The 21,993-nt window shown below is 39.9% G+C and overlaps 1 protein-coding gene across 2 annotated transcripts in view; it reads right to left on the bottom strand.

Annotated features, from left to right (window-relative positions):
- Window positions 1-5,366: 5,366 nt before the first annotated feature.
- The window catches only part of LOC116069094 (POTE ankyrin domain family member A-like), a 106,826-nt gene continuing 90,199 nt past the window's right edge, over window positions 5,367-21,993 (bottom strand). Inside the window, exons 31-40 of one of the 2 annotated variants that reach the window (XM_031339449.1) lie at window positions 20,739-20,812; window positions 20,079-20,172; window positions 18,553-18,626; window positions 16,646-16,739; window positions 14,698-14,771; window positions 13,427-13,520; window positions 10,375-10,448; window positions 8,092-8,185; window positions 7,246-7,316; window positions 5,367-6,085 (exon numbers count right to left, since the gene is read on the bottom strand). In XM_031339449.1, coding sequence (XP_031195309.1) covers window positions 5,978-6,085; window positions 7,246-7,316; window positions 8,092-8,185; window positions 10,375-10,448; window positions 13,427-13,520; window positions 14,698-14,771; window positions 16,646-16,739; window positions 18,553-18,626; window positions 20,079-20,172; window positions 20,739-20,812 — 851 coding nt within the window. In that variant the 3' untranslated portion in view covers window positions 5,367-5,977. Of the gene's footprint in view, window positions 6,086-7,245; window positions 7,320-8,091; window positions 8,186-10,374; window positions 10,449-13,426; window positions 13,521-14,697; window positions 14,772-16,645; window positions 16,740-18,552; window positions 18,627-20,078; window positions 20,173-20,738; window positions 20,813-21,993 lie in introns of both variants that reach the window. The other variant, XM_031339448.1, reaches the window with a different exon arrangement.

Here is a 21,993-nt window from a genome sequence, read left to right as displayed (position 1 = left end):
CCCCCCCAACTCCCTGCCGGGGATGCATCTGATTTCAGTGTAGATAAAGCAAAGCCATCTTCAAAACTGCTCCCTGACGTTTCCTCACCATCGGCACCAAGTTTTCATTCTGTATTTCTCTCTTTCTTCCTCTCCCATGAGTAGCTCCTTCTCATTTTCAAAATAGTCTGTAGGGTGTTCAACTTTACAGTTTCCATTTTATTTTCTTTTAGTAACCTGAGAATGTTTCCCCTTTTGTGTGTGTGTGTGTGTGTGTGTGTGTGTGTGTGTGTGTGTGTGTGTGTGTATGCTCCTTTCTCCCCGATAGAAATGTGATTAGAAATGGTGGCTTTCCTTCGTTATGATGCGTCTTGAGCTATGGACCACTGAGGTTTCTGTGTGTTGTAAGGTTCCTTTAAGAGAATCGCACAGGCGATGTCTGTATACCCTGAGAACTCACAAGCATATCACACGAGAGCTGCTGAATCAGAATGTGAGCTTTTTACAGGGATCCCAGCAGGCTGCTCATAAGCACGAGAGGTTTGGGTCGACATGTAGTCCCCTCCAGATTTGTGTAAATTAACTTTTACATTTTGGGATCCAGCCTAGGTTTTTTTTCCCCCTTAGAATCTCTCTCCCACAGAAAAGCCATAATGATTCCTATCAACTCTGAGCTGTTGATGGCATCTCTGACCACGTCATAACTAATTTCATGTTCTCATTTTGGCCTGTGTGGAGATATCCTGACAAGAAGCATTGACCATGGCATTAACTCATGCACATGTATACATGGTTATGTTTATCTTCTGGAAATGAAAAGCATTTCTGTGTGGCCTGGTAATAACGTTCCTTCCAAAAAAGGAGGAGGACAATAAGTATGAAGGTAGTTTGCTCTGACTCTCAGACATGATGCAGTACTAGCTTCTGTTCCCACAGGCCACAAGAACTGAACCACAAGATGAACTGGTGATCACCAGTCACATACCCAGCACCTAGAACGCCTCCCTTTGCTAAGGAGGTACCTCTATCTTAGCTTTCAGCCAATGACCTTGTCCCTACTGGATATTCTTAGCCCAAAACTAAATAGGTCTTAGTTCACCCCTAATAAAGTGTATGCATTCAACCCCATCCCAAAGAAATAGGCAAAAGCTAAGATCGTCTCAAAAAGCTGCTTCATTAAAGATACTTGAAGAAGGCCTTCACCTAAAAGAGCCAAAAAGGTTCTTAGAGAAGGCCTTCTCTCTCCCCACCCAGACTGGGACTCTGCTTCACCCTCCCAGCCTGGTGTGCAGCCATGTCTGGACACCCTGAGAGGGACAAAGCAGAAGACTCGGAGCCACAGTGTTCGTTCCAGACTCTGCTTCATTCTTCCTCTTCCTGGCCTGGAGGGCAGTGGTGAACACCCCAAAGGAGAGGCAGAACCCAGAACCACACCTCCCCTTCCCTTTTCTATAAATGCAAGCCTTTCATTCCCTCAACACCTTGTTCCACATGCTCCACTGTATACACCTACCTCATTCTCCTCGCTTTCGTTCTCCATAGACTGCCTTTTTAAGCCTCATCCCTTTCTCTTAAGTACCCCTCATTTCCTAAGACAGCTCACTTAAAAATCCACATACTTAAAACATACTTAGGCTGCCTCGGTGGTTTTCTCAATTTAACCTGCATTTGATTGGTGAGAGGTACAGAGGGTCAGGAAATTGAATAGAAAAATATAGCAGTGGGGGATAAGGAACTGGGAATAGACACTGGAGGGTCCCAGACCTCAGGGAAGCGAGAGGCTCCCAGGACCCAACGAGGATGGCTTTAACCGAAATGTGTGCAGCAAAAGGCAGATAGAATCCGCAGAGACCATCTCCAGCAGATAGGCACGGCCTCCGGTTGAGGGATGGGGCCACCCACCCATCTCAAAGTTTTTAAGCCAGAAGTGTTCCTGTCCACAGGAAAGACAGAGACAGAAACTGGAGCAGACTGAAGTGCCATCCAGGGACTGCCCCACCTGAGGATCCATTCTGTCTGCAGACACCCAACCCAGGCACTGTTGTTGCTGACTGGAACCGGGTGTGGCTGTTCCTTGGGAGGTTCTGCCAGCAACTGACCAATACAGATGTGGATGCTTGGAGCCAACTATCAGACTGAGCTCCGGTACCCCGATGGGGGTGCTAACGGAAGGACTGGCGGAGCGGAGGAGGATTGAAATCCCATAGGAAAATAGGAAAAGTAATGTCAGCTGGCCAGACCACCCAGTGTTCCCGGGAAGAGACCACCAACCAAGGAGTGTACATGAAGGGATCCATGACTCCAGATACATATGTAGCAGAGGGTAACCTTGTCTGACATCAGTGGGAAGGGAGGCTCTTGGTCTTGTGGAGGTTTGATGCCCCAGTGTAGGGGAATGCTGGAGCGGTGGGACAGGAGAGGGGGGAAGCACCCTCATAGAGGCAAAGGGGAGGGGGGAGAGGGCGAACGTGGGATGGAGGGGTTGTGGAGGGATAATCGGGAAGTGGAAGGTCATTTGAAATGTAAACAAATGAAATGATTAATAAAAAAGAAAGAAAGAAAGAAAGAAAGAAAGAAAGAAAGAAAGAAAGAAAGAAAGAAAGAAAGAAAGAAGAGACATTATGCAAACATCTCCCCGGTACTTTCCAGCAGTGAGGAGGATTTTTCAGTCCTCCTCTCTCATGAAATTCAGCTCTTACATGTCATCTGAGCAGCTTTTGTCTTGCCTCCTCTTTGATTTGTCTCCATACATACATGAACACTCCACTTTCGTTGAAGTTGCTCCAGGATACGCTGTTAAATTTAATATCATAATTAACCGAATAGATTTGTCCTAGTTATTTCTGCCCCCCACACACACACAAACACACACACATACACACACACACAAAGAAAATCTCAACTTACACTTTTTAAAGCAATAGCATTTTTTAAGTATTGAAAAACTTCAAGGGAAATCCTCATATGTGCTCTCTAAATCAATTTTTCTTTTATTGTATTTCTGATGACATAAAATGACTACAATCATCAAATGATCCGATACTCATATGTATATGGGCAGCAGTAATTGAACTCATGGCGTTACTAAAAAATATGTGCAGGAAGTTGAGAGAGAAACACAACAATACAGAACAGCTAAAGGGAGATGCTGTATCTATTTATGAAATACATTGTATCTATTTATGAAATTCGCATAAGAATATGTAAAAAGCTATCATATTTAAATGACCATCAAAGAACAGAGAAGACATGTTGATAAACAGAACAGAATCAACATGTATATTTACGTAATAAAGTAATTTTATAAATCTTATATGCATTCCTCAAAAACACTGAGCATTTGCTCTGCCTGGTGCCTCGTGGCCAGGTCAGTCAAAGCAAGTCTGAGACAATCTTTACCTGGTACCATACAGTCAAGGTGGGCCATAGCACTCTCGAGAAAAGCCCTGAGACCCAGAGGCCCCAGGAGCCACTAAGATGCTCAAGTGAGTAGTGGAGGGATGGAAAAGAAAAAGTGGAACAGTGTGTACACAATGGAAAGAAACTGGAGACAACATGAAGGCAATAAGCCTCTGTCCTCCTCCCTCCCCTTTGCCTCTATGAGGGTGCTCCCCTGTCCACTCACCCTGTTCTGCCCACTGCTCCAGCATTCCCCTATGCTGGGGCATCAAAGCCCAATGTGAGTAGCCAGTGATGCCACCTGAGGCCATAGTGAGGTCCTGGCCCCTGTTGCTGCCTAGGGCCGTGTCTGGGTCCATGGCTCAGCAGCAGCAGCAGCGGACTGTGACCACCAAAGGCCATGCATATGTCCCTGCTCTGGGCTGCTGCCTGAGGTCATGCTCATGTTTGATGGCTGTGAAAACCTGACCCCATCGGCTGCAGAATTCAGGAGAGGCACAGGAAGAACAGTAGAGCTAGCTTTGGGTAGGGGATTGGAGGAGAGCCGAACCCCCCTCCCTTGCTTGCCATGGTAGTAGCATGACTGAAAGACAGATCTTCTCCCCAAGTGCTCCCCACTACCATGGCAGGCAGGCAGAACTGGTCCAACCCCTCGCTAGCAGTACACTCAGAAGAGTGGGCCCCATACCTCACCTAGGCAGCACAGTAGAGCTAGACCTGGTTGTGAGGGGTAAGGGTGAGCTGGTCTGAGGGCATGAGAGTAGAAGGGCTGGCACCACTCCTTGTTGGCTGTGGCACTGGATGAGCTAGCCAGGGCAGTGGTGGTGAGCTTACCCTGGTGGTGTGGGTAAGGAAGAGCTGGCAGGTTGACCAGCTTGTTTGCCATCCAAGCCCAGATCCAGGGCTCTGAGATGACCCAGATCAAATCTATCCCATTTATGGACTGCTGGAGTACATGAAGGGTCAGGTCTTGCAGATCCAAAGCTACAGGATCTCCATGACACAAGGTAACAACAGGCTATCTGAGAGGATTCCCAGAGAGGCCCCAGTATTGATAGAGTAGCAGAAGCCAGAGGCCTCTAAACAGACCAATGGTTCATTACAGTGAAAACTTGGGAGCAAAGATGTATGGACAAAAGGGTATGCTGTGGGACACACCGAGAAAACTGTAGCTTCCACAACAAGAGGTTCGTTTGTTTGGTTGTTTGGTTGTTTGTTTGTTTGGTTGGTTGGTTGGTTGATTTTCTTTTGTTTCTTTTGGTGGGGAGGTACAAGGGCAGAGGGCAGATGCTAAGGGCTGGGGAGATAAGTGGGATTGGGTTACATGCTGTGAAATTCACAAAGAATCAATAAAAACACTAAAAAAATAAAAATAAAATAGATAAATAAAACACAAAATACTAAGGATTTTTAAAATATGTATTTAAACATATTCTCATACTCCAATTTTCATGAAACATAATCACATATTTAGAATTCTAAGGACAGAAAACATGTTTATGTTAAAAGAAGAAACTTACAAGAAAAAGAATATACTAGATGATGCTGAATATATATTCTCCTTAAAGACTGAAATATTTTGAGTGATTTACTTGAATAAGAAAGTAGGTTGGAAAGAAAGACCTAGCCATTAGGAAAACATTTCCTTAAATTATGGATAAATAAAAACATGCAAATATTAGATATTATATGAAGGTCTTCTTCACTGAATATTTCAAACCGAATGTGATGGGAGGGGTGAGAGCTGCCCTTACCTGTGTATAGAAGGACAAAAATACAAACTAAACTTAGGAATTATGCTGGGCTAAAAAGTGGTTACAGACAGTCCCCTCTGAGGTCACAGTCTCTCTAGTCCTGGGAAGTCAGCTAGATTTCCAGTACCAGGCATCATCTGCCTCCTGTTGACTGGGCATTAAATCCAATTAGACAGCTGCTGGTTGCCATCAAGATATGAGTGTCACTATTATACCCTTTCAGAAATCTCACTATACTGCTCATTGCTGTGGATCATAGGAATCATGGCTAGATAGGATTAGTGGTTACTTTCTTGTATGCTTACTTCTTGTTTACTTGGTAGCAAACGTGTGTGTGTGTGTGTGTGTGTGTGTGTGTGTGTGTGTGTGTGTGTGTCAGTAACACAGAAAAAGAAGCCATGGATTTGAAAGAGGCAGGGGTAGGGGCATGTGAGGGCTTAAAGAGAGTAAAGTGAATGTGGAAATGTTGTTATAGTTTAATTTAAAAAAATAAAAACAAATAAATAGAAAATATGAAGCTCCACTTGAGTAAAGATGCATGTCATACAAATCTAGTGATCTGAAGTCAATCTCTGAAGCTCAAAAGTAGAAGGAAAGAATGAATTTCACATGGTTGTCTTATAACCTCCCAACATATGCCAACACACATCATGTTCACAAACACAGTAATAACACATTTTTAATTAAAATAAAAGGATTTATCTGAAATTTTGTTAAATCACTGAACCATGACAGTCACTGGTGGCTACATTTTGTTGTTCATATTTTGTAAAAATAAACATGATGGATATGTCGCTTCTTGCCTCCAGAAATAAACAAGATGCTAGTACAGAAGTGAACAGATATTATCCGGAATTCTCTTTGTCCACATGTCCTTCCCCATGAACTCTTCCTTCTTCTTTATTTGGTAGTAAAACAGTCATGTTCAGAAATCCCTCAAACAATAAAGGTGGCTAAGTGGGCAAAAGAACATGCCATAAAAGCATGAGGAGCACAGTTCCAATCCCAAGAACCCACTTAAAATCCTGATGCACAGTAGTACTGTATATAGTCCTAGCACTTCTGCAAGGACATGGGAGACTAAGAAAGGAGAATTCTCAGAAACTGTAGAGCAGGATATCCTGTAATTGCAGGGTGTGTGCACCCACATCCATGTGCACGAATGCACATATAAACATACTGCACACTCATATATATACATGAAATATTCAGGCACACAAGAGATACACCTACAAATGGCCTTCACTGAATTTAGATTTCATGTCTCTCAGCCCCATGTTAGAGAAACCTGAGCATCTTTCCTATGATGATGATGTCATCTCTGAGTTTTACATGAAGCAGTCACAGTGTTTGACACTTCTTTTGTTGCCCTTGAATGATATAGCTTCTGTTCAGTAACTGGAAACTTATCAAGATCATAGCAACCAAAGGGCATAGGAAGCACAGCTTCTACATGAAGGAATCGAGCAGTAGCTGATGTCCAATAGCACATTATTAATTGGAAAAGGTGACAAAGACTAGACCCAGGGTACTGTTATTCAAATCCTGAGCATCCTGGAGACCCATGCACAACTCTATTGTTTCACACACTGGGTCTATTGAAGACAACTGCACTGAAAGAATGAAGTAAATGTTTATTTGCAGGCAACAATAACTGGCAATGGAAAATCAAAAAAAGGAAGAAAGAAAGAAAGAAAGGAAGAAAGAAAGAAAGAAAGAAAGAAAGAAAGAAAGAAAGAAAGAAAGAAAGAGAGAAAGAAAGAGAGAAAGAAAGAGAGAAAGAAAGAAATGACTGAATGGAAATGACAGTGACTTCACATTAATCATGTCTGGGGGTGATAAATACACATAACTTAAACATTTTAGTGATAAATCAAGTTTAATCTGCTTTGTAAATATAAAATGAAATACTGTGGAAAGCTACCAACAATGAAGGTTAGGCATTAGTCACTACAGATGGTTAAAAGATGCCTTACTGGGAAATAGCTTGCAAGGTGTTAAATTATATATTAATTTATCACCTAGTGATACTCTACACTAGTCCACAAAGCAACTGGACCTAGATTGTGACCATTTTTTACCAATAAAAGAAAAACAATATATATTCACATACCAACCGTGGTGGCTTCTTTATATTGCCATGACATCTTGAATATTCTTCCGATGAAACTCTTATAGTGGGCCCTACTAAAAATTTCATACAAGTGGTTAAAATTAACAATTTGAACATTCAGAAAATGATTGTCTATATAACTAGTCATTTGAAATCTTTAGCTAAGGAAGGACGAGGAGGAGGAGGAGAAGGAGGAGGAGGAGGAGAAGGAGGAGGAGGAGGAGAAGGAGGAGGAGCGGGAGAGAACAACAGCAACAACAACAAAACAACAACAAAAACAAAAACAACCTTGGACATTAATTTAACAATTAAACATTTAAATTAATGAATATTTATTTACTGGCTTAGGTCCTACTGTTCATCTCTGAGATCTTTCATTGCTTCTATCTTATTTAGTTTCCTACATTTATAGCACAACTGTCCTTCATTTTGTAAAGGATTTATTTCCAGAATCTCCTCTAAAACCATGGCATGATTTCCACATATTTTCTCTTTGTAAATATGCCCACTTAAACTTTGCTCCCTCTTTCTAAGCATTCCTCTGTTTCCTAAAATTCTTATTTTAAAAAGAAGGCTGAAGCTCTTTATCCTGCTGCAGTTTCTCCACTAACACCTGAATATGAATTCTTTCAGAAGCTTAGGAACATACCCACACCTACCGTCACTTAGGACTTTCTAGTTCATAAATATTTACTGGGCAGCTTTCTTTGGTAAAGACAGTGTTCTCTGTCTTCTTTTATCAGTGGGCACTCCCTGCAGACTTTTTATTTTGGTTGTGAGCCTTGCCTTTAATGGTTGAGCTATCTCTGAAGCTCAACAATGACTCTCTATTCACAGAGTTCTCACCTTTGCCTTTATCAGCTCCTCTGTGTCTTCTACTTTTTTCAGGACCCACAGACACTCGGGCACTCCGCTTCAGTTGAAGCCGCTCAAGGATGGGCTGATAAAATGAGCATCAGTAAGGAGCTGCCAATATTTCCTAGCATCACCTTTTCTTTTCTCAAAATCAACTACATATAAGTTAAAATCACATGTGTAGAAAACCAAAAACATACTTTGAGTATAGATCCTTACATGTGCTCTCTAAATACATCTGTATTTTCTCTCATTTGGTAATTGACCATAGAAGTCTAGAAGAGATGTAATTATGTGAGAGTCTATACAGTGCATCTCTGAACAAGAAGTTAGCTTCCCTAGGTTATTTGCAATAATCACAAACCACCAGAGTTGTTAAAATGTATATGAAAACAAATGTCATTCTCCTCTCATTGTTGTAGAATTAGATACTGAGATGCTTTTCACAGGCAGAAGTGCTTTTTGTTGCAAAATAAAAAAATTAGACAAGAAAAGAGCCTTTCTACCATGTCCTCTTGGAATTTCTCTGATCACTGTTATAAGATTAACATTATAAATATATTAAAAGTCAATGCTTTTAGAAAGAAAAGAGATGATTACATAGAGTCCATGTCACATGGAAAACTTTCTTAAGTTACCAGTTCATTAAAAGCACCAGAAAATTACATATCCCATGCAAGTTTTTAAAATTAAGAAAGAATAATAAAACTACATGAAGCATTCGTAAGTAGTAGAACATAAAAACTAGGCTCCTAAAATGTGCCTGGTACTGAAGGTCACATCCATGTCCACATGCCATGGGGATACAAGTGACCGGTGGTTATTTTCTTATCTGCTACCAAGACAATGAAAAGTATAAAGACACTGTGGATGAGAAGTGTTTTAGTTATCTCTGTGATAATGGTGCACTAATGAATAAAAATGCAGCAATTTCCTCTCCAGTTCATTTGACCAATTGAGAGCCCAAACTCAAATTCTCCACTTCATTGCCTATGTCTCCTGTCTGTCTGTAGTTCATTTACTATTCTGTCTGTTGTCTCTCTGGTGTGTGTGTGTCTGTGTGTGTGTGTATATGTCTGTGTGTGTGTCTGTGTGTGTATGTGTGTCTGCGAGTGTGTATGTGTGTCTGTATGTCTATATCTGTGTGTCTATGTCTGTGTGCATGTCTCTGTGTGTGTGTGTGTGCATGTGTGTGTGTGTGTGCATGTGATCTTTTTGTTCTATACCTGTGCTTGCATGCATCTGTGCCTATATGTGTCTGTATTGGTTTCTATCCCTAACAAAGGGCTTTGCTCAGTATTTGTATAACAGGACAGAAAATGTGAGAAAAGGAACAAGGACATTTTTTACAGAAATATTTAATGGAGCTTTAAAGGGAAGGAATCGCCATCTGACCCTGGATACCACTCAAAATGGCAAACATCTGTTATCAACTACATCCACACATTGCTTCCAATATTTATGAGATCTAAATTGTTTAAGGTTGCTGTCAACATGTTGGGAACTCTCAGCAAATGATTACCACAACACATACACATGCACATTCATTATTCTGTCCAGGGGAATGGAATATAGTACATAGCTTGAGATTAATGCTACACACTTAGCTCAGGTTTCAAAGCTGATTTCATAAACAAGGCAAAATACAGTTGTTTAAATTGTCTCTTATAGGCTGACTAAGCTTAAGAGGGTTGAGTACATAGTAGGATGCCAGGCTAAGTACATAGTCATAAATGATTCTAAGGTATTTTTATTAACTTGGTGGCAAGGTCCAGCAAAATTCCAGCCTCCTTGGTGCCATGAGATGCTTTAGTGGTGTCACAATAGAGGTCTATATTTGCATATTGTCTTGTTAGAATGTTCAGCTACTGGGGATGATCCTCGTAGCCTTAATCATGCTCAGGAGGATCCCTCTTCTACTGTTCATACTTGAAACTGCTGAGTCTTCAGTTCAAATCTGGCCTATCTCTGTACTGGGACATTTTAGAAATGGAACTCCAGTGACTAGAAAAGGTTGTGATGAAAGGAATCCCAGGAGAAAGCTGAGAGTCAGTTAGTTACTGAAGATCCTGAAAACATTATGTATGGCACAACAGACAACATATACTATCAATATGATATATGATAGTATAGATATCATATACCAGACATGATCTTATTATGATATAGTGAGGCACGATGTCTCACTAAGATGGTATAACTTATAAGTGCCTCAGCCTGTTGTAAAATTCACTAGTAAAAACAATTGTTAAAAATATGTAAAGTCCTGAATACCTTCCATTGCATCTTGTGACTGCCACCCCATCCCATCTGGTTCTCCTCTGGCCTTAGTTGTACTGCTGCAGCTCCTGAGAGAGACATATGTGTAATTAAAATCAGACATGAGGACAGGGAAATAAGCATGACCATGTACTTAACTGATGGTACAGATGTTGAAAAATAAAGTCATGAAGAATTGGATTTTTAACAATTAAATGCTCATTTCAGCTTAAAAATCAACTAGATGTTAACTGGGAAATGTTATTACCTAGAGATTCACACACCAAGCAGACACACAGGAGAAGACACAATGTTGGCATTAAGGACAAAGGCCCATGTACAAGTGTTTCCAGGCAACAGAAAACAGCACAACTCTGCAAACAGAATTGGCAGGTACACAAAATCACATACAGCCACTCTGCACACCCTTCTACACTTTAAAAATCTATTAGGTATTTTCTTAATTACAACTTCTTACATCTCATTATGTGATTACAACTTGTTACATTTCATTATATTATCTTCCTTATATCTGAAATGCCTTTCTATAGGATTCTAACAAATGGCTCCCTTCTTAGAAGACTTGGCATAAATTAGGCCATCTTCCTTGATTCTATCTGCAATCTTTAATTTTACATGTGTGGTTTTTCCCTTAGCTACCTAAGAGGGCTTACTTTTTTCCAAAAATTTACTTTCTCTTAGAGGTGTTAATTAATTCTTCAGATATCTAACTCTTTTCTTTTTTATTAAATTATTGTTTATTATTAGGTATACATTTATTGTATTTACATCATCCCCTCTTCTGTACCCTCTCTCTAACCCCTCCCATGCCCCCAGTTTTTTTCTTTAATTATTATTGTTACAAATTCTGTGTGTGTATGTGTGTGTGTGTATGTGTGTGTGTGTGTGTGTGTGTGTGTGTGTGTGTGTAAATTTACAACTATATCCTACTGACTCTGCTCTGTGCTATTTGAATATATTTGTTATTTGGACTGACCACTTGGTGTTGGAAACAAATTAGCTACAAAACTAATACCTTGGCTGTAAACAACAATTGTCTAATTAGACTCTTCCCAGGAGAGAAATCATCCCCAGTACTTCAAATTTAGTGAACGACTGGAGGCTAGTGAGGCCATGAAACCTGGAGGACTACCTACTGCTGTCACTTTCCTGAGCCAGTATAATCTCTTAACTTCATTCTACACCCACGGATTAGTGTAGCTCTCTTCCCTCATCCAAGAGTTTCTTGAAACAATAAACAAAGACCATTACAGAAGGCCACAACTGATTTTTGGGAAGCCCTTGCCCCATTGATTCAGTGACAGCAAAACCCATACACCTACAACTTAGAGAATCTGGAAGATAAGGGGCCTGGAAAAATCATAAGAGCCAGAGGCAGGATGTCTAGTGTGGGATTGTGTATATGACAAGGAAGCTACAAGCATAAAACCTAAACAATATGGTTGTCAAATTAACACCTGAACAATGACCAAAGCATTTGATATGACAAAGTGTATGGGGGAATTTCAACTTCTCCACCCCCAGATGAAGAGCTACAGGCAATTATCGACTGCTGACTGAGAGAGAGCGAGAGCGAAGGTTTATGCCTACAATGTGCTTGATTTAAACAAACATGTCAGTGATGGTCATACATGGTATAATCTGAGGTGTCTCCTAAAGAGTGAATTTAGAAAGATAACCATCAGGAAAGCAAAATAATTGGAATGCAAGACAAGAGAAGTAGAGAAGCAGTGAATGGAAAGAGCCAATATGTATGACTAGCACAATTGTATGTCTCCCTACTGGGAAGAGAACCTAGTTCTGTAAGGCCTGCTACTTCAACCCAGTGTCTTCCCAGGGATGATGATGGATTCAAGTTGGTGCTTTGGTTCTTCTCAGTCTCTGAGACTCTTTGGTACTCTCTTCCTACATTTATAAAGAACTTACTTCCATTGTTCAGTTATCCACTTTACACCGGGACCATGATGTAAACATTGTATTTCTTTAATTTTAGAGTATGACTTGAAGTCAGAAGTAGTGATACCTTTAGCAGAGTTATTATTGATGAGGACTGTTTTGTATATTCTGGGTTTTTATGTTAGAAATGGGAGAATGGGATCAAAACACATTTGGTGGGGTTCTCAAGAAATTAATAACAAGATTTTTAGAAATGTGGCTTCTAAGCTGTGCCAAGTCCACTGAGGAGCTGCTATAAGTAAGACATACCCTCGTGTGCTGAGTAAATTTATAAACAAGAAGCTGTGGTTATTTGAATAGACTAAGCCCTCACAGTCGCCTGTGTTTGAATGCTTGCTGCACAGGAAGTGACACTCTTAGGAGGTGTCTTTGTTGGAGGAAGTGTCTCACTGTGGGGGTGGGCCTCGAGGTACTATGTTCCCAGAGTGGAGTGTAATGGAAAGTCGTCCTGGCTGCCTTTGGATCAGGATGTAAAACTCTTGGCTCCTTCCCCAGCACTGTGTCTACCTGTATGCTGTTATGTTCCCACCTTGATGATAATGGACTGAACCTCTGAAACTGTAAGCCAGCCCCAAATTAAAAGTTGTCCCTTTTAGGAATTGCCTTGGCCATGGCCTCTCTTCACAGCAATAGAAACCCTAACTAAGACAAAGCTATCACTCAAGTAAATTGGTGGCAGACATGTCCAAGCCACACAGTGCTTCGATGCCTTCATGAATCGTGGTGATGGTGTATGGAGATGACAACTAATGGGCAGCAAACTAACACTGGAGCTGTGATCATACAAAGAAACAGTGTCAACATGTTAGAAGCCTTGGAATTAGGTTGAACGATGACTGTTCATCAAGGGAGTCTACATTCTCTCCCCAAGTGGTCTGTTTTATGATTATGTCATATTGGGTCATATACGTTTTCATGAGGTATCCTTGTAATGTCTCAATAATGTAAAATTGATAAGATGATAAGTGACATTCAGTGTTTGGTTTTACTCCTAAATTTTGGGGGGAAATTCTCTTTGGTGAAGAGAATGCCCTGTCTTCCTGATTTAAGAAGCATTCTTACAATAACATTTTATTAACAGAGTTCTCACCCTTCTTTTCAGGGACTCCCGTGTTTTCTCCACTTTCTTCAGGATTCAAAGACACTTGAGCATTCCACTTTGGTTGAAATCGCTCAGCGATTTGCTGACAAAATGAACATTGGTGAGGAGCTGCACAGAGATTTCCTAAAATCTTACCAAGAGACAGCTAGACTTCCTTATCAAAAGCAACGAGATATGAACAGAAGATGCATGTACAGGAAAACAAAACTCAAGACCTTTATTTGTGCTCTCTATATCACATCTACATTTTTCTTCATAGGGTAACTGACTGCAGAAGTCTAGAGGAGACATCATCATGGACAAAAGAGTCTGCAATGTGCATCTTTAAACAAGAAGTTTAAACTTCAGAACACCTGACTAGTATGTATAATCACCACATAGACACCCAGTTTTTAAGCAAATCTTCTTCTGTTGCTTTGAAAGGATGGGACATGAATGAGACCTCCATGAACAGAAACATTTTGTGTCGAAGGAAGAAATCTCAAAGGAAACGAGCCTTTATAATGTAAGCTTTGTATGTAATGTAAATAGTAATAGGTATTAAAATTATAATTAACAATAAAAGCTATGTGTAATATAAACTTTACAATGTAAGCTGAGGATAAACTGTGTACTGTTTTAGTTGGTCCTCTTGGGATTAAATATAGGCTAACATTTTTACAAGGAGTTGGCTACATGGGCCATGTGGAGACACCTTTCTTACCTCACAGCTAAATGAAAATATAAGACATCCCACGAAAGTTTTCCAGATTCAGAGAGACTTTTTAAAAGTACAAGGATATTCATAAGTAATGGCACAAGAGAACTTTAAAGTTAAGTTTCTGAAATATGGCAGGCATTGACTGGCATGATTCTGTTCCCATGAGAAAAGAATACATGTGAGTTGTAGGGGTTGCTTTCTAGTGATTTCGATGTTCACACCTCTCTCTAGAATCTCCCAAGGTCTCTTACTTCTCTTTCACAGGGAAGCATAAACACCACAAGAAGGATGGACTTGTACAGAGAGCAAGCTCTACCTTACTCCCACTGCTGCCCCAAATACAGCCTTCCTCAAAGGTCCCAGAGTGGAAACGGATGCTAACAGAAGCTGTAAGGATTCTCAGGTTTCTCCTTGGGCTGCTCGCCCGACACAGAACCCACTCCGCTTTTGCCAGTGTGTAATAGGAGGTCACTTAAAAGAAACTTGTATCGCACTCACCCTGTGGTAGATAGTCATCACTGAGAAGACTCTTAATATGAAAATGTAAGGTTCTGAGTACCTTTTGCTGCTTCTTGTCAATGGCATACCATCCTGTCTGGTCCTCCTCTGGCCTTAGTTGGACTGTTGTGTCTCCTGAGAGATACATATGTGTAGTTAAAATCAGACATGAGAACATGGAAATAACCATGACTTAACTGGTGATACAGATTTTGAAAGTGATAATAAAGAATTAGGGGGGGGGTTGGTTTGGTTTTTTTGTTTTATTTGGTTTGAGATTTTTGTTTTGGTTTTTTGTTTGTTTGGTTGGTTGTTGGATTAGTTGGTTGATTTGTTTTGTTTTGTTTTGTTTTGTTTGGGTTTTTCAAGATAGGGTTCCTTGGTATATCCCTGGCATGTCATGTACAGCAAATTAGCCTTGAACTCACAGAAATCCATATGCCCCTGACTCGAATGCTGGAATTACAGGCATGCATTACCAGCACCTGACTTGGATTTTTTTATTCAGCAATTCAACATTCATTTCAGCTTACTTTTCAACTAGCTTGGGAAATGTGCGCAGTTATTCTGAGATTCACGTACAAAATAGAGACACTGGAGGAGGCACAATGTTGAAGCTAGGCATGCACAAGGGGCTCCAGTGAAGGAAACGAATGCATCTTAAGAAACAAAACGTATAAGTACGTGTAACCACAGGAGCTTACAGACTGTTACCTTTGCCCTTGGTTGTCCTCTAGAGATGGAAGGTAAATACCCGTTTCTAAAAGCACCAAGCTTCTCAGGGCCCGGGAGCTTCTCTATGTTTGGGGAATCTCTTGGACAAACTTGACCAACAACGCAACAGAGGATTTCTCAGGCCTGGTTTTGATGGGTTTGTCAGCAGATTTTTGGCTCTTGCAGATAGCATTGTTGGCCCAGATGAAAAATATGTCTATTTTTATGAAATGTGTTTATATGCAATATATATTTACACAGACTTACATGTTTTTCTCTTCAAGTAGATTGTGTGAAATGAATTTACAGATACATAATATACATCTACATATATTTGTATATTTGTATATTTGTATATTTGTTTGTTCACAGACGTACATATTTTTCTTTACAAGCTGATAGCCACCAGTATGATTCCTCATGCTTGTTTTTTCAGACTCCCTTACCGTTGTTTTAGCCTCCGTCTTATGTATTCCTCTAGTTCTCCTCCCCTGACTAGAACTTCTGCACACACGTCCATCAAATCTCTAATTCCCTGCTGTTCTTCCTGTCTATTCTTCCCAAATAACGCCCCCTGCCCCGCCCCGCCCCACACAGCCTGGCTCAGGATTTAAGGACCAAAAAGCCTCAGGTGGGCTGAGAAACTCAGAAAGGTATATGGACTTGCCTGATAATATCCTAACAGGATTTTTAAGATGTTATGAATTTTCTAATCAGATCAGCACCCCAGCCTCTACTGTTGCCTAACACTTCGAGAGTGTGTGAGAATGGACAGGATCCAACCCTTTTTTGCCCTGCAAAACGCCAAGGAGCCTGCACCACGTATGCACACTCTCCACTTCTGCAGAGACGGGTGTCCTTTGGTGGTTCTGAGTAAGAACACTTTTAGTTCCAAGTACTTAGTCTCTCAAAGTAGAAATTCTTTGATTTTCTTATTTTTCTGTCTTACTTTTCCTATGTTTCTAATACAACTTTCCATTTTCTAAAGAGTCTCTCATCTGTATACAATGACCTCATTTCCCACTGCCTCTAATTCTTCCTATTTAAATCTTTATTCCCTCTTCCTAAATACTCTTCCATTTCCTAAAATTTCTCACTTTGGACAAAAGCTCTGATGATTTTAGACCTACCTTAGCTCCCTTACCAACACTCGCAATGGAAGCGTAAGAAGAAATAAAGATTAATGTCATTTACTATTTTAAGTAAAATGAACATGCTGAGTAAAAGGTGCCCATACCTTCCTCTATTAAGAGGAACTCCTTCAAAGGACATTGTCTTACGAACAACCTTCTCACCTTTCTCTTGAGCGGCTTCTGTATTTTCTCCACTTTCTTCAGGATCCATGTGCGTTCGAGCACCAGATCTCAATTGAAGTTGCTCAAAGGCAGGCTGTTAAAAATGAATATCTGTAAGGAGCTGCGCAGAAGTTTCCTAACAACTTTCCTAAGACATAGCTAGACTTCAAAAAAAAGCAACTAAGTATAAATAAAGGATGAATGTATAGAAAGTATGAATGAATGAATGAATGAATGAATGAATAGCGCATGACCAGATCCTTACTGATGTTCTCTCCATAACGTCTGCACTGTCCTTCCTGTATTGGCTGGTTTTGTGTCAACTTGACACAGGATGGAGTTATCACAGAGAAGGGAGCTTCAGTTGGGGAAGTGCTTCCATGAGATCCAGCTTTGAGGCATTTTCTCAATAAGTGATCAAGTGGGTAGGGCCCCTTCTGGGTGGTGCCATCCCTGGGCTGGAAGTCTTGGGTTCTATAAAAGAGCAGGCTGAGCAAGCCAGGGGAAGCAAGCCAGTAAAGAACATCTCTCCATGGCCTCTGCATCAGCTCCTGCTTCCTGACCTGCTTGAGTTCCAGTCCTGACTTCCTCTGGTGATTAACAGCCATGTGGAAGTAAGCTAAATAAACCCTTTCCTCCCCAACTTGCTTCATGGTCATGGTGTATGTGCAGGAATAGAAACCCTGACTGATACACTTCCTATGGTAACTGACCACAGAAGTCCAAAGGAGATATCATCAGAGACTGAGAATCTGCACTGTGCAACTTTAAACAAGAAGTTAACTTCAAAATGCCTAATTAGTGTTTACAATAATCACAAAAAATCACTAGATTTACATGCATATTGGTAGGCGTGCATATACATACATACACATACAAATCTCATTATTTTGCTGTGCAAACTAGTGTTTGCAATAATAAAAAACAATCACTTGATTTGAACATATCTACGTATGCTCACACACACCATCATTGGTGACATTGCTGACAGCCTCCCATTTGCTTCTCTTTGTTGGGGTTACTTTCCCTTTCTTTTATATATTTTACTGCATAGACTACACGTATAATGTTGCTTTCCTAAGCACCAGAAGGTATTTGATGGCTCAGCTGTAGCTCTAACTCCATTCTTTCATGCCTTCTTATTTTAATTTTTTGAGCTGATCCTTCAGCTTCCTAAGCACCAGGACTAGGTCATAGGTGTACACTGACCTTTCCAGGATCCATCCTTCTAATTTCAGCCTTAGAGCTGAATGCCTATCCAATCTATTCTAACACCAATTAAAGTCGGTGTGTTATATTTTGTTACATTTGCTGATGTCCCTTACTGAATGAACAATGAAAAAAAAGTTCTTGCTATGGAACATAACACCAGAGGGCCCCGTCTAGAAGATAACGTTCTATTTATTTTGAGTAGGGTCCACTGTACATCTGTATTCTCATGGACACCTGAGACCATGAAGGCAGCAAGAGTCCAAAGAAAAATAAAACTTTACCCTTGGCTCTACTATTGTCGTTCTTGGGTGAATTTTCAGTCATTGGAAATGAACATTGAAACATTAATCAGGTTCAGAAGGGTTACTTCTTGTACTCTTCATACTTTAAACTCATTAGTCACCAGTTCAAATTTGATCTCTGTACTAGGTAAGACATTATAAAGATGGAACTCCAGCAGTAAGAAAAGGTTTTGAAAGAAATCCAAGGATAGGATTTAGGAGGAGTCCCTAAGATTAGTTCTTGTAGATTCTGAAAATGTTATGCATGGCACAGTTGACAAAAGATTCTAAATTTAACCATTAGATAATAACCCCTTTATTCTCCAGCACAATGTGACTTGTATCTCAGTCACTCTTTGTTAAATATTCATCACTGAGAAGACTCTTAATATGAAAATGTAAACTTCTGAGTACCTTTTGCTGCTTCTTGTCAATGGCATGCCATCCTGTCTGGTCCTCCTCTGGCCTAAGTTGGACTGCCGTGGCTCCTGAGAGATACATATATGTCATTAAAATCAGACATGAGGACAGTAAGTAACCATTACCATTCATCTACTTAACTGGTGATGCAGATGTTGAAAAAATAAGTAATGAAGAATTGGATTTTTAATCAAACAATTAGATGCTCATTTCAGCTTAAAATTCAGCTAGATATTTACTGTCTTGAGAAATTTATACAATTATCTAGAGAGGTGTACACCAAGTACTCACATAGGAAGAAGTACGAAGTTGAAGTTAAGCACATGTGCTAAAGATGCATGCACAAGTGGTTCCAGTAAACAGAAACTAACACAACTCTGGGACTAGAATTGGTAAGTACACAGAATCTCATGCAGCCACACTGCACATTGTTTCCAGGCATTTTCTTAATCAAATTACAGCTTCTTACACTTCTTATCTTCTTCTTGTCTGGAATACTTTTGCTCTACTTTTTGACCAGCTTCTTCCTCTGAATAAAACTCAGCACACTACCTGTTGTCTTCCTGGATAATAGTTCTCATCATCCAGGTCAGTATGTATACATTTAACTACCTTAAGAGATCTGTCCAGTTTTCATATTTTCATTTTCATTGGAGTTGTCGATTATTCCTTTAGACTTGACTCTTTTGCTCATGGTCTCATGACAATCATCATTTGTACAAGTACTTTTGTACTTTACTCAGTGATCCTTTCTTAAGATTTTACTAGGCTTATGCTCTGGAATTTGGGGAATGTAGAGAAATGAGACAATGTTGTCCAAATACAGGTATTGCCTGAGGTGACTTATAAGTGTTCAGTTTATGAAGACAGAGAGGAAGAAAGCACACAAGTGTGTATGTGGGGGTGGAGCACAGATGGCTTGAACTTAGGAGCAGAATCACATGGCCTTAACTTATTTACACGTTTGACTGGCCACAGCTGTTTCTGTTTATCTACTATGAAGAACACCTAAACCTGTAAGACCGTTCTTTAGCCCCAATGTCCTTCTGGAACTGAGGCTTACAGGATGCATAATGACTTCTAATTTTAGGCTCTAACAGTCTAGTGCTCCTATATTATGCTACAATATTTCTCCCTATATTTCTAATACAGCTATCTTTTATTTGATAAAGAATGTATTTGCATACTCTCTGCTATACACACCTGCCTGACTCCTTTCATTTAATCCCTGTGACTTTGTCTATTTTAGTCTTTGTTCCCTTTTTTAAATACATTCTTCCATTTCCAAATATTTGTCATATTGAATAAAGACAATATTTCCAATCACACATCAACTCTCTCAGGGAAACTTTCAATGATGTAAACCTCTGTTAGAGGCTTGAAAAGGCACACAGATTACTGTCAATTAAGACTAGTTTTAATTCATGAATATTAGCTGGGCAATTGTCTTTGTCTAAGATCACAGCTCCATCTTTCTGTTTTAACAGGCATTCCTTGCTGACCACTAATAGAATTCTTACCTCTGTCTTCAGCAGCTCTTGTATTTTTTTCACTTTTTTGGGGATCTATTGACACTCGAGCATTCCGTTTCAGTTGAAGTCTCTCAAATATAGCCTGATAAAATTAGGATTAGTAAGGAGTTACTCAGAGATTTCCTAACTACTCTCGAAAAACATCACCATTTCCTTTCTTAAAGCAACTAGATATAAAGAAAGTAAGCATGCCCTTTAAAACAAGCATGTATATTATTATATAGATGTTAGATGGATGGATAGATAGATAGATAGATAGATAGATAGATAGATAGATAGATGGTGGATGGGTAGATAGATAGATGATAGATAGATAGAGATGGATCCTTACATATGCTTTCTAAATCCTATCTTTATTTCTTCATGCAATGACTGAACAGAAAAGTTCATTGATTTATGTTTTTACTTTGGAAGTAGTTGGAATTTGAGCAGTGATGAAAGACTGTAAGAAATCTAAGGATAAGCTTTAGGGAGTTAGTTACCATAGATCCTTAAATCAGCATAAACTGCACAACTAAAGTGGAAGAGTAATGTTAAATTAAATACTAGATGATGGTCTCATTTCTCTTTAAGGCCATGCAAAGTCAGAGAACCCCTGCCTTCGCCAATGAGAAGAATCTCAGTTTGGAAATGCAAACTCCTGAATACCTTCCTCTGCCTCTTGTCACCGCCACGCCATCCTGTATGCTCCTCCTCTGTCCTCAGTTGTTCAGTTTTGGGTCCTGACAAATACATATGTGTAGTCAAAGTCAGCCAAGAGAGCAGTGGAATACACATATCACCTACAGAACTATAAACACATATTTTTCAAAAAGAGAATAATAAAATGTTGAGATTTTATTCTGCAATAAAATCTTCAATTAAGCTTGATGTTCAATCTGATGTTTTCTGATTCAGAAAATAAATGTCATTATCAAAAGCCTCACATATTTTATATATAGATAGTAGGAGTCACCATATTCACCTCTATGCACACACTTGGTAGTCTAATAAACAGAAATGAGCACATCTTCAACAACAGAATTGTATAACTTGCATATACGGGGCTCACTTTTCCTTACTCGCTAAGAGTAAAGATCACCTAGGCATATTCTTGCTCTGCTGGCCTCTGCTGCAAGACTTGTGTCTACTAGTTTGACATGTTTTTCCTGACCTATGACTCAGCATACTAAGTTAAATATCCCTTGACTCTACTTTCTTTTCCTTATATAAGTATGTGCTGTTTTCCTCATGGCATCCTTAACACTTCATTAATCTTTCAAATATTTTGTTCCCCTTTGAAGTATTAATTGTTTACTCACATGACTAAGCATTTTATTTCTGGGCTAGAAAACTTGTTATAAATGTTTTATAAAAGGAATATTTTAGTTGATTTTCTTTGTAATTGCTTATCTAATTTTGCTAGTTTCTGGCTCTGGAATTCAAAGAGGTAAACAAATATTGCAGCAGGGCTTTTACTTGAATATTGTTTAATTCATCTCTTAACGAGTGGGTTCAGGGATATAGTGACCAGGATGGTAAAGTGGCATGGGAGGTATACTGAGGGAATCACGGAGTTCCAGCCTGCAGGTGGGTCTGAAAATAGAGGTAGGGTTGAGGGAAACATCACTGCCTCATTAGCAGTGTGTGAGAAGTTGGTAGAGATGGCCAAGAGCTGGTAATGAAGGGCTGAGAAGGAGTCAGGGGATGAAGATTTACAACAAATGTCAAGATGCTTGGACACCAACATAGGAATTAATTTAATTAATTTAACTTTCACAACAGAGACAGATCAGCTCAAGATATGACAGGGGATTTTCTCTCGGGTGAGTTTCTGAGACCAGAGCACACAGCCAGGAGCCACAAGCCCCACTACTCCCAGGGGAGCCGCAGGGCAGCAGGGACATGATCCTCTCAGCTTCCA

This window comes from Mastomys coucha, unplaced genomic scaffold (genome assembly GCF_008632895.1).
Source record: "Mastomys coucha isolate ucsf_1 unplaced genomic scaffold, UCSF_Mcou_1 pScaffold22, whole genome shotgun sequence".
Lineage (NCBI taxonomy): Eukaryota > Metazoa > Chordata > Mammalia > Rodentia > Muridae > Mastomys > Mastomys coucha.
The sequence above is the reverse complement of the archived record's forward strand: the minus strand, read 5'-3'. Positions and strand labels throughout refer to the sequence as shown.